The 11,856-nt window shown below is 53.6% G+C and overlaps 1 protein-coding gene across 1 annotated transcript; it reads right to left on the reverse strand.

Moving 5' to 3' along the window:
- Positions 1-1,206: 1,206 nt before the first annotated feature.
- On the reverse strand, positions 1,207-11,413 carry LOC121309185 (mucin-2-like; the record flags this gene model as incomplete). The annotated part of the gene is made up of 15 exons (XM_041242102.1): positions 1,207-1,349; positions 1,848-1,969; positions 2,183-2,267; positions 2,751-2,993; positions 3,177-3,236; positions 3,883-3,954; positions 4,555-4,626; positions 5,932-6,021; positions 6,247-6,447; positions 6,884-7,255; positions 7,346-7,672; positions 8,491-8,640; positions 9,642-9,799; positions 9,912-10,072; positions 11,340-11,413. Coding segments are annotated over 15 exons (2,330 nt in total), but the record flags the coding sequence as incomplete, so codon positions are not given.
- Between the last annotated feature and the right edge of the window lie 443 nt (positions 11,414-11,856).

An 11,856-nucleotide genomic window follows, 5' to 3' on the forward strand; every position in this document is an offset into this window, starting at 1 on the left:
GTTGTAGTGGGGGATTCTGTTGTCGGGGCTGCTGTTGAGGTGGTTGTTGTGGGGCGTGTTGTTGTAGTAGCTGCTGTTGTGGTTGTAGTGGAGGGAGATGTTGTGGGGGTTGCTGTTATGGTTGTTGTAGTGGGAGGTGCTGCTGTGGTTGCTGCTGTTGTGGTGGTTGTAGTGGGGGGTGCTGTTGTCGGTGCTGCTGTTGTGGTGGTTGTAGTGGCGGGTGCTGTTGTAGTGGCTGCTGTTGTGGTGGTTGTAGTGGGGGGTGCTGTTGAGGGGGCTGACGTTGCGGTGGTTGTAGTGGGGGGTTCTGTTGCAGGGGCTGCTGTTGTGGTTGTAGTGGAGGGTGATGTTGTGGGGGTTGCTGTTATGGTCGTAGTGGGAGGTGCTGTTGTGGGGGCTGCTGTTGTGGTGGTTGTAGTGGGGGGTGCTGTTGTCGGTGCTGCTGTTGTGGTGGTTGCGGTGGCGGGTGTTGTTGTAGTGGATGCTGTTGTGGTTGTAGTGGAGGGTGATGTTGTGGTTGCTGCTGTTGTGGTCGTTGTAGTGGGGGGTGCTGTTGTCGGTGCTGCTGTTGTGGTGGCTGCAGTGGCGGGTGTTGTTGTAGTGGATGCTGTTGCGGTGGTAATATTGGAGGCTGCTGTTGTGGGGGCTGCTGTTGTGTTGGTTGTAGTGGGGGGTGCTGTTGTCGGTGCTGTTGTTGTGGTGGTTGTAGTGGCGGGTGTTGTTGTAGTGGCTGCTGTTATGGTGGTTGTAGTGGGGGGTGCTGTTGAGGGGGCTGCTGTTATAGTGGTTGTAGTGGGGGGTGCTGTTGTCGGGGCTGCTGTTGTGGTGGTTGTAGTGGTGGGTGCTGTTGTCGGTGCTGCTGTTGTGGTGGTTGTAGTGACGGGTGCTGTTGTAGTGGCTGCTGCTATGGTCGTTGTAGTGGGAGGTGCTGTTGAGGGGGCTGCTGTTGCACTGGTTGTAGTGGGGGATTCTGTTGTCAGGGCTGCTGTTGTGGTGGTTGTTGTGGGGCGTGTTGTTGTAGTGGCTGCTGTTGTGGTTGTAGTGGAGGGTGATGTTGTAGGGGTTGCTGTGATGGTCGTAGTGGGAGGTGCTGTTGTGGGGGCTGCTGTTGTGGTGGTTGTAGTGGTGGGTGCTGTTGTCGGTGCTGCTGTTGTGGTGGCTGTAGTGGCGGGTGCTGTTGTAGTGGCTGCTGTTATGGTCGTTGTATTGGGAGGTGCTGTTGAGGGGGCTGACGTTGTAGTGGTTGTAGTGGGGGATTCTGTTGTCGAGGCTGCTGTTGAGGTGGTTGTTGTGGGGCGTGTTGTTGTAGTAGCTGCTGTTGTGGTTGTAGTGGAGGGTGATGTTGTGGGGGTTGCTGTTATGGTTGTTGTAGTGGGAGGTGCTGTTGTGGGTGCTGCTGTTGTGGTGGTTGTAGCGGTGGGGGTGGGGGTTGTCGGTGCTGCTGTTGTAGTGGCTGTAGCGGCGGGTGCTGTTGTAGTGGCTGCTGTTATGGTCGTTGTAGTGGGAGGTGCTGTTGAGGGGGCTGCTGTTGCAGTGGTTGTAGTGGGGGGTTCTGTTGTCGGGGCTGCTGTTGTGGTGGTTGTTGTGGGGCGTGTTGTTGTAGTGGCTGCTGTTGTGGTTGTAGTGGAGGGTGATGTTGTAGGGGTTGCTGTTATGGTTGTAGTGGGAGGTGCTGTTGTGGGGGCTGCTGTTGTGGTGGTTGTAGTGGGGGGTGCTGTTGTCGGTGCTGCTGTTGTGGTGGTTGTAGTGGCGGGTGCTGTTGTAGTGGCTGCTGTTGTGGTCGTTGTAGTGGGAGGTGCTGTTGAGGGGGCTGCTGTTGCGGTGGTTGTAGTGGGGGATTCTGTTGTCGGGGCTGCTGTTGTGGTGGTTGGTGGCGGGTGTGGGGGTGTTGTTGGGGGTGGCTGTTGTTGTGGTTGTAGTGGAGGGTGATGTTGTGGGGGTTGCTGTGTTATGGTCGTAGTGGGAGGTGCTGTTGTGGGGGCTGCTGTTGTGGTGGTTGTAGTGGTGGGTGCTGTTGTCGGTGCTGCTGTTGTAGTGGTTGTAGTGGCGGGTGCTGTTGTAGTGGCTGCTGTTATGGTCGTTGTAGTGGGAGGTGCTGTTGAGGGGGCTGCTGTTGTGGTGGTTGTAGTGGGGGGTGCTGTTGTCGGTGCTGCTGTTGTGGTGGCTGTAGTGGCGGGTGCTGTTGTAGTGGCTGCTGTTGTGGTTGTAGTGGAGGGTGATGTTGTGGAGGTTGCTGTTATGGTTGTTGTAGTGGGAGGTGCTGTTGTGGGGGCTGCTGTTGTGGTGGTTGTAGTGGGGTGCTGTTGTCGGTGCTGCTGTTGTGGTGGTTGTAGTGGCGGGTGTTGTTGTAGTGGATGCTGTTGTGGTTTGTAGTGGAGGGTGATGTTGTGGTCGCTGCTGTTGTGGTCGTTGTAGTGGGGGGTGCTGTTGTCGGGGCTGCTGTTGTGGTGGTTGTAGTGGCGGGTGCTGTTGTAGTGGCTGCTGTTGTGGTGGTTGTAGTGGGGGGTGCTGTTGTGGGGGCTGCTGTTGTGGTGGTTGTAGTGGGGGGTGCTGTTGTCGGTGCTGCTGTTGTGGTGGTTGTAGTGGCGGGTGTTGTTGTAGTGGCTGCTGTTGTGGGTTGTAGTGGGGGGTGCTGCTGAGGGGGCTGACGTTGCAGTTGTTGTAGTGGGAGGTGCTGTTGTCGGTGCTGCTGTTGTGGTGGTTGTAGTGGTGGGTGCTGTTGTCGGTGCTGCTGTTGTGGTGGTTGTAGTGACGGGTGCTGTTGTAGTGGCTGCTACTATGGTCGTAGGAGTGGGAGGTGCTGTTGAGGGGGCTGCTGTTGCACTGGTTGTAGTGGGGGATTCTGTTGTCAGGGCTGCTGTTGTGGTGGTTGTTGTGGGGCGTGTTGTTGTAGTGGCTGATGTTGTGGTTGTAGTGGAGGGTGATGTTGTAGGGGTTGCTGTGATGGTCGTAGTGGGAGGTGCTGTTGTGGGGGCTGCTGTTGTGGTGGTTGTAGCGGGGGGCGCTGTTGTCGGTGCTGCTGTTGTAGTGGCTGTAGTGGCGGGTGCTGTTGTAGTGGCTGCTGTTATGGTCGTTGTATTGGGAGGTGCTGTTGAGGGGGCTGACGTTGTAGTGGTTGTAGTGGGGGATTCTGTTGTCGGGGCTGCTGTTGAGGTGGTTGTTGTGGGGCGTGTTGTTGTAGTGGCTGCTGTTGTGGTTGTAGTGGAGGGTGATGTTGTGGGGGTTGCTGTTATGGTTGTTGTAGTGGGAGGTGCTGCTGTGGTTGCTGCTGTTGTGGTGGTTGTAGTGGGGGGTGCTGTTGTCGGTGCTGCTGTTGTGGTGGTTGCAGTGGCGGGTGTTGTTGTAGTGGATGCTGTTGTGTTTGTAGTGGAGGGTGATGTTGTGGTCGCTGCTGTTGTGGTCGTTGTAGTGGGGGGTGCTGTTGTCGGTGCTGCTGTTGTGGTGGTTGTAGTGGCGGGTGCTGTTGTAGTGGCTGCTGTTGTGGTGGTTGTAGTGGGAGGTGCTGTTGTGGGGGCTGCTGTTGTGGTGGTTGTAGTGGGGGGTGCTGTTGTCGGTGCTGCTGTTGTGGTGGTTGTAGTGGCGGGTGCTGTTGTAGTGGCTGCTGTTGTGGTCGTTGTAGTGGGAGGTGCTGTTGAGGGGGCTGCTGTTAGTGGTTGTAGTGGGGGGTGCTGTTGTCGGGGCTGCTGTTGTGGTGGTTGTAGTGGTGGGTGCTGTTGTCGGTGCTGCTGTTGTGGTGGTTGTATTGGCGGGTGCTGTTGTAGTGGCTGCTGTTATGGTCGTTGTAGTGGGAGGTGCTGTTGAGGGGGCTGCTGTTGCAGTGGTTGTAGTGGGGGATTCTGTTGTCGGGGCTGCTGTTGTGGTGGTTGTTGTGGGGCGTGTTGTTGTAGTGGCTGCTGTTGTGGTTGTAGTGGAGGGTGATGTTGTGGGGGTTGCTGTGATGGTCGTAGTGGGAGGTGCTGTTGTGGGGGCTGCTGTTGTGGTGGTTGTAGTGGGCTGCGCTGTTGTCGGTGCTGCTGTTGTAGTGGCTGTAGTGGCGGGTGCTGTTGTAGTGGCTGCTGTTATGGTCGTTGTATTGGGAGGTGCTGTTGAGGGGGCTGCTGTTGCAGTGGTCGTTGTGGGGGATTCTATTGTCAGGGCTGCTGTTGTGGTGGTTGTTGTGGGGCGTGTTGTTGTAGTGGCTGCTGTTGTGTGGTTGTAGTGGGGGGTGATGTTGTGGGGGTTGCTGTTATGGTTGTTGTAGTGGGAGGTGCTGTTGTGGGGGCTGCTGTTGTGGTGGTTGTAGTGGGGGGTGCTGTTGTCGGTGCTGCTGTTGTGGTGGTTGTAGTGGCGGGTGCTGTTGTAGTGGCTGCTGTTGCGGTGGTTGTATTGGGGGGTGCTGTTGAGGGGGCTGCTGTTGTGGTGGTTGTAGTGGGGGGTGTTGTTGTAGGCTGCTGTTGTTGTGGTTGTAGTGGAGGGTGATGTTGTGGGGGTTGCTGTTATGGTCGTAGTGGGAGATGCTGTTGTGGGGGCTGCTGTTGTGGTGGTTGTAGTGGGGGGTGCTGTTGTCGGTGCTGCTGTTGTGGTGGTTGTAGTGGCGGGTGTTGTTGTAGTGGATGCTGTTGTGGTTGTAGTGGAGGGTGATGTTGTGGTTGCTGCTGTTGTGGTCGTTGTAGTGGGGGGTGCTGTTGTCGGTGCTGCTGTTGTGATGGCTGCATTGGCGGGTGTTGTTGTAGTGGATGCTGTTGCGGTGGTAATATTGGAGGCTGCTGTTGTGGGGGCTGCTGTTGTGTTGGTTGTAGTGGGAGGTGCTGTTGTCGGTGCTGTTGTTGTGGTGGTTGTAGTGGCGGGTGTTGTTGTAATGGCTGCTGTTATGGTCGTTGTAGTGGGAGGTGCTGCTGAGGGGGCTGACGTTGCAGTTGTTGTAGTGGGAGGTGCTGGTGTCGGTGCTGCTGTTGTGGTGGTTGTAGTGGTGGGTGCTGTTGTCGGTGCTGCTGTTGTGGTGGTTGTAGTGGCGGGTGCTGTTGTAGTGGCTGCTGCTATGGTCGTTGTAGTGGGAGGTGCTGTTGAGGGGGCTGCTGTTGCACTGGTTGTAGTGGGGGATTCTGTTGTCAGGGCTGCTGTTGTGGTGGTTGTTGTGGGGTGTGTTGTAGTGGCTGATGTTGTGGTTGTAGTGGAGGGTGATGTTGTAGGGGTTGCTGTGATGGTCGTAGTGGGAGGTGCATTTGTGGGTGCTGCTGTTGTGGTGGTTGTAGCGGGCTGCGCAGTTGTCGTTGCTGCTGTTGTAGTGGCTGTAGTGGCGGGTGCTGATGTAGTTGCTGCTGTTATGGTCGTTGTATTGGGAGGTGCTGTTGAGGGGGCTGACGTTGTAGTGGTTGTAGTGGGGGATTCTGTTGTCGGGGCTGCTGTTGAGGTGGTTGTTGTGGGGCGTGTTGTTGTAGTAGCTGCTGTTGTGGTTGTAGTGGAGGGAGATGTTGTGGGGGTTGCTGTTATGGTTGTTGTAGTGGGAGGTGCTGCTGTGGTTGCTGCTGTTGTGGTGGTTGTAGTGGGGGGTGCTGTTGTCGGTGCTGCTGTTGTGGTGGTTGCAGTGGCGGGTGTTGTTGTAGTGGATGCTGTTGCGGTGGTTATATTGGAGGGTGCTGTTGAGGGGGCTGATGTTGCAGTGGTTGTAGTGGGGGGTTCTGTTGCAGGGGCTGCTGTTGTGGTTGTAGTGGAGGGTGATGTTGTGGGGGTTGCTGTTATGGTCGTAGTGGGAGGTGCTGTTGTGGGGGCTGCTGTTGTGGTGGTTGTAGTGGGGGGTGCTGTTGTCGGTGCTGCTGTTGTGGTGGTTGTAGTGGCGGGTGCTGTTGTAGTGGCTGCTGTTGTGGTTGTAGTGGAGGGTGCTGTTGTGGGGGCTGCTGTTGTGGTGGTTGTAGTGGGGGGTGCTGTTGTCGGTGCTGCTGTTGTGGTGGTTGCATTGGCGGGTGTTGTTGTAGTGGCTGCTGTTGCGGTGGTTGTAGTGGGGGGTGCTGTTGTGGGGGCTGCTGTTGTGTTGGTTGTAGTGGGAGGTGCTGTTGTCGGTGCTGTTGTTGTGGTGGTTGTAGTGGCGGGTGTTGTTGTAATGGCTGCTGTTATGGTCGTTGTAGTGGGAGGTGCTGCTGAGGGGGCTGCTGTTGCAGTGGTTGTAGCTGTTGTCGGTGCTGCTGTTGTGGTGGTTGTAGTGGTGGGTGCTGTTGTCGGTGCTGCTGTTGTGGTGGTTGTATTGACGGGTGCTGTTGTAGTGGCTGCTACTATGGTCGTAGGAGTGGGAGGTGCTGTTGAGGGGGCTGCTGTTGCACTGGTTGTAGTGGGGGATTCTGTTGTCAGGGCTGCTGTTGTGGTGGTTGTTGTGGGGCGTGTTGTTGTAGTGGCTGCTGTTGTGGTTGTAGTGGAGGGTGATGTTGTAGGGGTTGCTGTGTTGGTCGTAGTGGGAGGTGCTGTTGTGGGTGCTGCTGTTGTGGTGGTTGTAGCGGTGCTGTTGTCGGTGCTGCTGTTGTGGTTGGGCTGCTGTTGTGGTGGTTGTAGTGGCGGGTGCTGTTGTGGTGGCTGCTGTTATGGTCGTTGTAGTGGGAGGTGCTGTTGAGGGGGCTGCTGTTGTAGTGGTTGTAGTGGGGGATTCTGTTGTCGTGGCTGCTGCTGTGGTGGTTGTTGTGGGGCGTGTTGTTGTAGTGGCTGCTGTTGTGGTTGTAGTGGAGGGTGATGTTGTGGGGGTTGCTGTTATGGTGGTTGTAGTGGGAGGTGCTGTTGTGGGGGCTGCTGTTGTGGTGGTTGTAGTGGGGGGTGCTGTTGTCGGTGCTGCTGTTGTGGTGGTTGTAGTGGCGGGTGCTGTTGTAGTGGATGCTGTTGTGGTGGTTGTATTGGGGGGTGCTGTTGAGGGGGCTGACGTTGCAGTGGTTGTAGTGGGGGGTTCTGTTGCAGGGGCTGCTGTTGTGGTTGTAGTGGAGGGTGATGTTGTGGGGGTTGCTGTTATGGTCGTAGTGGGAGATGCTGTTGTGGGGGCTGCTGTTGTGTTGGTTGTAGTGGGGGGTGCTGTTGTCGGTACTGTTGTTGTGGTGGTTGTAGTGGCGGGTGCTGTTAAGGGGGCTGCTGTTGCAATGGTTGTAGTGGGGGATTCTGTTGTCAGGGCTGCTGTTGTGATGGTTGTTATGGGGCGTGTTGTTGTAGTGGCTGCTGTTGTGGTTGTAGTGGAGGGTGATGTTGTGGGGTTTGCTGTGATGGTCGTAGTGGGAGGTGCTGTTGTGGGGGCTGCTGTTGTGGTGGTTGTAGTGGGGGGTGCTGTTGTCGGTGCTGCTGTTGTAGTGGCTGTAGTGGCGGGTGCTGTTGTAGTGGCTGCTGTTATGGTCGTTGTATTGGGAGGTGCTGTTGAGGGGGCTGCTGTTGCAGTGGTTGTAGTGGGGGATTCTGTTGTCAGGGCTGCTGTTGTGATGGTTGTTGTGGGGCGTGTTGTTGTAGTGGCTGCTGTTGTGGTTGTAGTGGAGGGTGATGTTGTAGGGGTTGTTGATATGGTAGTAGTGGGAGGTGCTGTTGTCGGTGCTGTTGTTGTGGTGGTTGTAGTGGCGGGTGTTGTTGTAATGGCTGCTGTTATGGTCGTTGTAGTGGGAGGTGCTGTTGAGGGGGCTGCTGTTGCACTGGTTGTAGTGGGGGATTCTGTTGTCAGGGCTGCTGTTGTGGTGGTTGTAGTGGTGGGTGCTGTTGTCGGTGCTGCTGTTGTGGTGGTTGTAGTGACGGGTGCTGTTGTAGTGGCTGCTGCTATGGTCGTTGTAGTGGGAGGTGCTGTTGAGGGGGCTGACGTTATAGTGGTTGTAGTGGGGGATTCTGTTGTCGGGGCTGCTGTTGAGGTAGTTGTTGTTGTTGTAGTGGGGGGTGATGTTGTGGAGGTTACTGTTATGGTCGTTGTAGTGGGAGGTGCTGTTGAGGGGGCTGCTGTTGCAGTGGTTGTAGTGGGGGGTGCTGTTGTCAGTGCTGCTGTTGTGCTGGTTGCATTGGCGGCTGTTGTTGTAGTGGATGCTGTTGCAGTGGTTATATTGGAGGGTGCTGTTGAGGGGGCTGACGTTGCAGTTGTTGTAGTGGGGGGTTCTGTTGTCGATGCTGCTGTTGTAGTGGCTGTAGTGGCGGGTGCTGATGTAGTGGCTGCTGTTGTGGTTGTAGTGGAGGGTGATGTTGTGGGGGTTGCTGTTATGGTTGTAGTGGGAGGTGCTGTTGTGCTGCTGTTGTGGTGGTTGGAGTGGTGGGTGTTGTTGTAGTGGATGCTGTTGCTGTGGTTATATTGAAGGGTGCTGTTGAGGGGGCTGATGTTGCAGTGGTTGTAGTGGGGGGTTCTGTTGTCGGGGCTGCTGTTGAGGTAGTTATTGTGGGGCGTGTTGTTGTTGTAGTGGGGGGTGATGTTGTGGTGGCTGCTGTTATGGTCGTTGTAGTGGGAGGTGCTGTTGAGGGGGCTGACGTTGCAGTGGTTGTAGTGGGGGGTTCTGTTGTCGGGGCTGCTGTTGTGGTGGTTGTTGTGGGGCGTGTTGTTGTAGTGGCTGCTGTTGTGGTTGTAGTGGAGGGTGATGTTGTAGGGGTTGCTGTGATGGTCGTAGTGGGAGGTGCTGTTGTGGGGGCTGCTGTTGTGGTGGTTGTAGCGGTGGGCGCTGTTGTCGGTGCTGCTGTTGTAGTGGCTGTAGTGGCGGGTGCTGTTGTAGTGGCTGCTGTTATGGTCGTTGTATTGGGAGGTGCTGTTGAGGGGGCTGACGTTATAGTGGTTGTAGTGGGGGATTCTGTTGTCGGGGCTGCTGTTGAGGTAGTTATTGTGGGGCGTGCTGTTGTTGTAGTGGGGGGTGATGTTGTGGAGGTTGCTGTTATGGTCGTTGTAGTGGGAGGTGCTGTTGAGGGGGCTGCTGTTGCAGTGGTTGTAGTGGGGGACTCTGTTGTCAGGGCTGCTGTTGTGAATGTTGTTGTAGTGGCTGCTGTTGTGGTTGTAGTGGAGGGTGATGTTGCGGGGGTTGTTGTTATGGTAGTAGTGGGGGGTGCTGTTGTGGGGGCTGCTGTTGTGGTGGTTGTAGTGGGGGGTGCTGTTGTCGGTGCTGCTGTTGTGGTGGTTGTAGTGGCGGGTGCTGTTGTAGTGGCTGCTGTTATGGTCGTTGTAGTGGGAGGTGCTGTTGAGGGGGCTGCTGTTGCATTGGTTGTAGTGGGGGATTCTGTTGTCAGGGCTGCTGTTGTGGTGGTTGATGTGGGGCGTGTTGTTGTAGTGGCTGCTGTTGTGGTTGTAGTGGAGGGTGATGTTGTGGGGGTTGCTGTTATGGTTGTAGTGGGAGGTGCTGTTGTGGGGGCTGCTGTTGTGGTGGTTGTAGTGGGGGGTGCTGTTGTCGGTGCTGCTGTTGTGGTGGTTGTAGTGGCGGGTGCTGTTGTAGTGGCTGCTGTTATGGTCGTTGTAGTGGGAGGTGCTGTTGAGGGGGCTGCTGTTGCACTGGTTGTAGTGGGGGATTCTGTTGTCGGGGCTGCTGTTGTGGTGGTTGTTGTGGGGCGTGTTGTTGTAGTGGCTGCTGTTGTGGTTGTAGTGGAGGGTGATGTTGTAGGGGTTGTTGATATGGTAGTAGTGGGAGGTGCTGTTGTCGGTGGCTGCTGTGTGTGGTGGTTGTAGTGGCGGGTGCTGTTGTAGTGACTGCTGTTATGGTCGTTGTATTGGGAGGTGCTGTTGAGGGGGTTGACGTTGTAGTGGTTTTAGTGGGAGGTTCTGTTGTCGGGGCTGCTGTTGTGGTGGTTGTAGTGGAGGGTGATGGTGTAGGGGTTGCTGTGATGGTCGTAGTGGGAGGTGCTGTTGTGGGGGCTGCTGTTGTGGTGGTTGTAGCGGTGGGCGCTGTTGTCGGTGCTGCTGTTGTAGTGGCTGTAGTGGCGGGTGCTGTTGTAGTGGCTGCTGTTATGGTCGTTGTATTGGGAGGTGCTGTTGAGGGGGCTGACGTTATAGTGGTTGTAGTGGGGGATTCTGTTGTCGGGGCTGCTGTTGAGGTAGTTGTTGTGGGGCGTGTTGTTGTTGTAGTGGGGGGTGATGTTGTGGAGGTTGCTGTTATGGTCGTTGTAGTGGGAGGTGCTGTTGAGGGGGCTGCTGTTGCATTGGTTGTAGTGGGGGATTCTGTTGTCAGGGCTGCTGTTGTGGTGGTTGTTGTGGGGCGTGTTGTTGTAGTGGCTGCTGTTGTGGTTGTGGAGGGTGATGTGGCGGTTGCTGTTATGGTTGTAGTGGGAGGTGCTGTTGTGGGGGCTGCTGTTGTGGTGGTTGTAGTGGGGGGTGCTGTTGTCGGTGCTGCTGTTGTGGTGGTTGTAGTGGCGGGTGCTGTTGTAGTGGCTGCTGTTATGGTCGTTGTAGTGGGAGGTGCTGTTGAGGGGGCTGCTGTTGCACTGGTTGTAGTGGGGGATTCTGTTGTCAGGGCTGCTGTTGTGGTGGTTGTTGTGGGGCTTGTTGTTGTATTGGCTGTTGTTGTGGCTGTAGTGGAGGGTGATGTTGTGGTGGTTACTGTTATGGTCGTTGTAGTGGGAGGTGCTGCTGTGGGTGCTGCTGTTGTGGTGGTTGTAGTGGGGGGTGCTGTTGTCGGTGCTGCTGTTGTGGTGGTTATATTGGAGGGTGCTGTTGACGGGGCCGCTGCTGCAGTCGTTGTAGTGGGGGGTTCTGTTGTTCGGTCTGATGTTGTGTTGGTTGTTGTGAGTGGTGCTGTTGTGGGTTCTACCTTTGTGGTGGCTATAGTGGGGGTTGCTGTTGTTTGAAAAGATGTATCAGCGGCTACTGATGCGTTGATTGTAGTGGTTTCACTTGTCGTGCCGTTTGTAGCGTTCAAGCTTTTTGTGACAACTAACATAAATATACACCCTGTATTAATAAAAAAAAATAGTAATTTGAATCTCATCAGTACGTCCTTCATTAACACTTAATTATGTTGTTCACATTTTTTTATTGACATTGATTATATTTTTTTGTTTGCTTTTTTTGGAAATCATGAAATGCCTTACTAATCTGTTTACATAAAATCTATTTCAAGATAATATACCCAGGAATGTGCTGTGAATTATTTTCCTGGTATGCACCATTTTAATTCTATTTTTGCTTTCAATTCAATTCATTTTTCCCAAATCCAGACATACTCTCACTGATATCTTTTTTATTCTATATCTTTTATAGTTTGATCTGTCTGACACATTCCTGTATACTGTTATTGTTATGAATAAACATCTTTTCAAAGATCTTTATACATTTAAAAATGCTTTATTGATTTTTTTATGCCAAATCCTTAACCAAAATTTTATTAGTTTTACTTTTAGAAGTGTCATCCTCTTTGTACTAAAGGATGAAATAATAATAAGCCAGATCTGTTGAGCCATACCTGCCAGGAGGACCCAGTCTGTCATGCTTGTTCTCCCCATCTCGATCTTCTAAAGTCAGCTGCTCACAGAGAAGCTTTATTAGACAAAAAGAAAAACATTGAGACATAAGAAACTCTGCACCCTTCATATCACCAAAAAAACACACTCGCCAACGAAGGGGTGAGCACAGAAATAAAAAAATGACCTCTATTGGCCACAGAAATAAAAAAGATCCCTCTATTGTAAATTTGAAACTATAAATAATATATATATATATATATATATATATATATATATATATATATATATATATATATATATATATATATATATATAACAGTTTATATACAATATACATAAAATATTAAAGTCGTCCAAGACCTCAGTCCAAACCTGTCGATTTCGTAAAGTGTGCGAACGGAGAGATCTTCCGCGTTTTTTCTCTGTGAAGCGGTTGGGTCCACACTCGTGTCTTTACTTTTTTTTTTACTGGAAAAAACCCTCTATTTTGTGTGTCAGCCTAGTTAGGTTCAATAT

Source organism: Polyodon spathula, unplaced genomic scaffold, assembly GCF_017654505.1.
Source record: "Polyodon spathula isolate WHYD16114869_AA unplaced genomic scaffold, ASM1765450v1 scaffolds_942, whole genome shotgun sequence".
Taxonomy (NCBI): Eukaryota; Metazoa; Chordata; class Actinopteri; order Acipenseriformes; family Polyodontidae; genus Polyodon; species Polyodon spathula.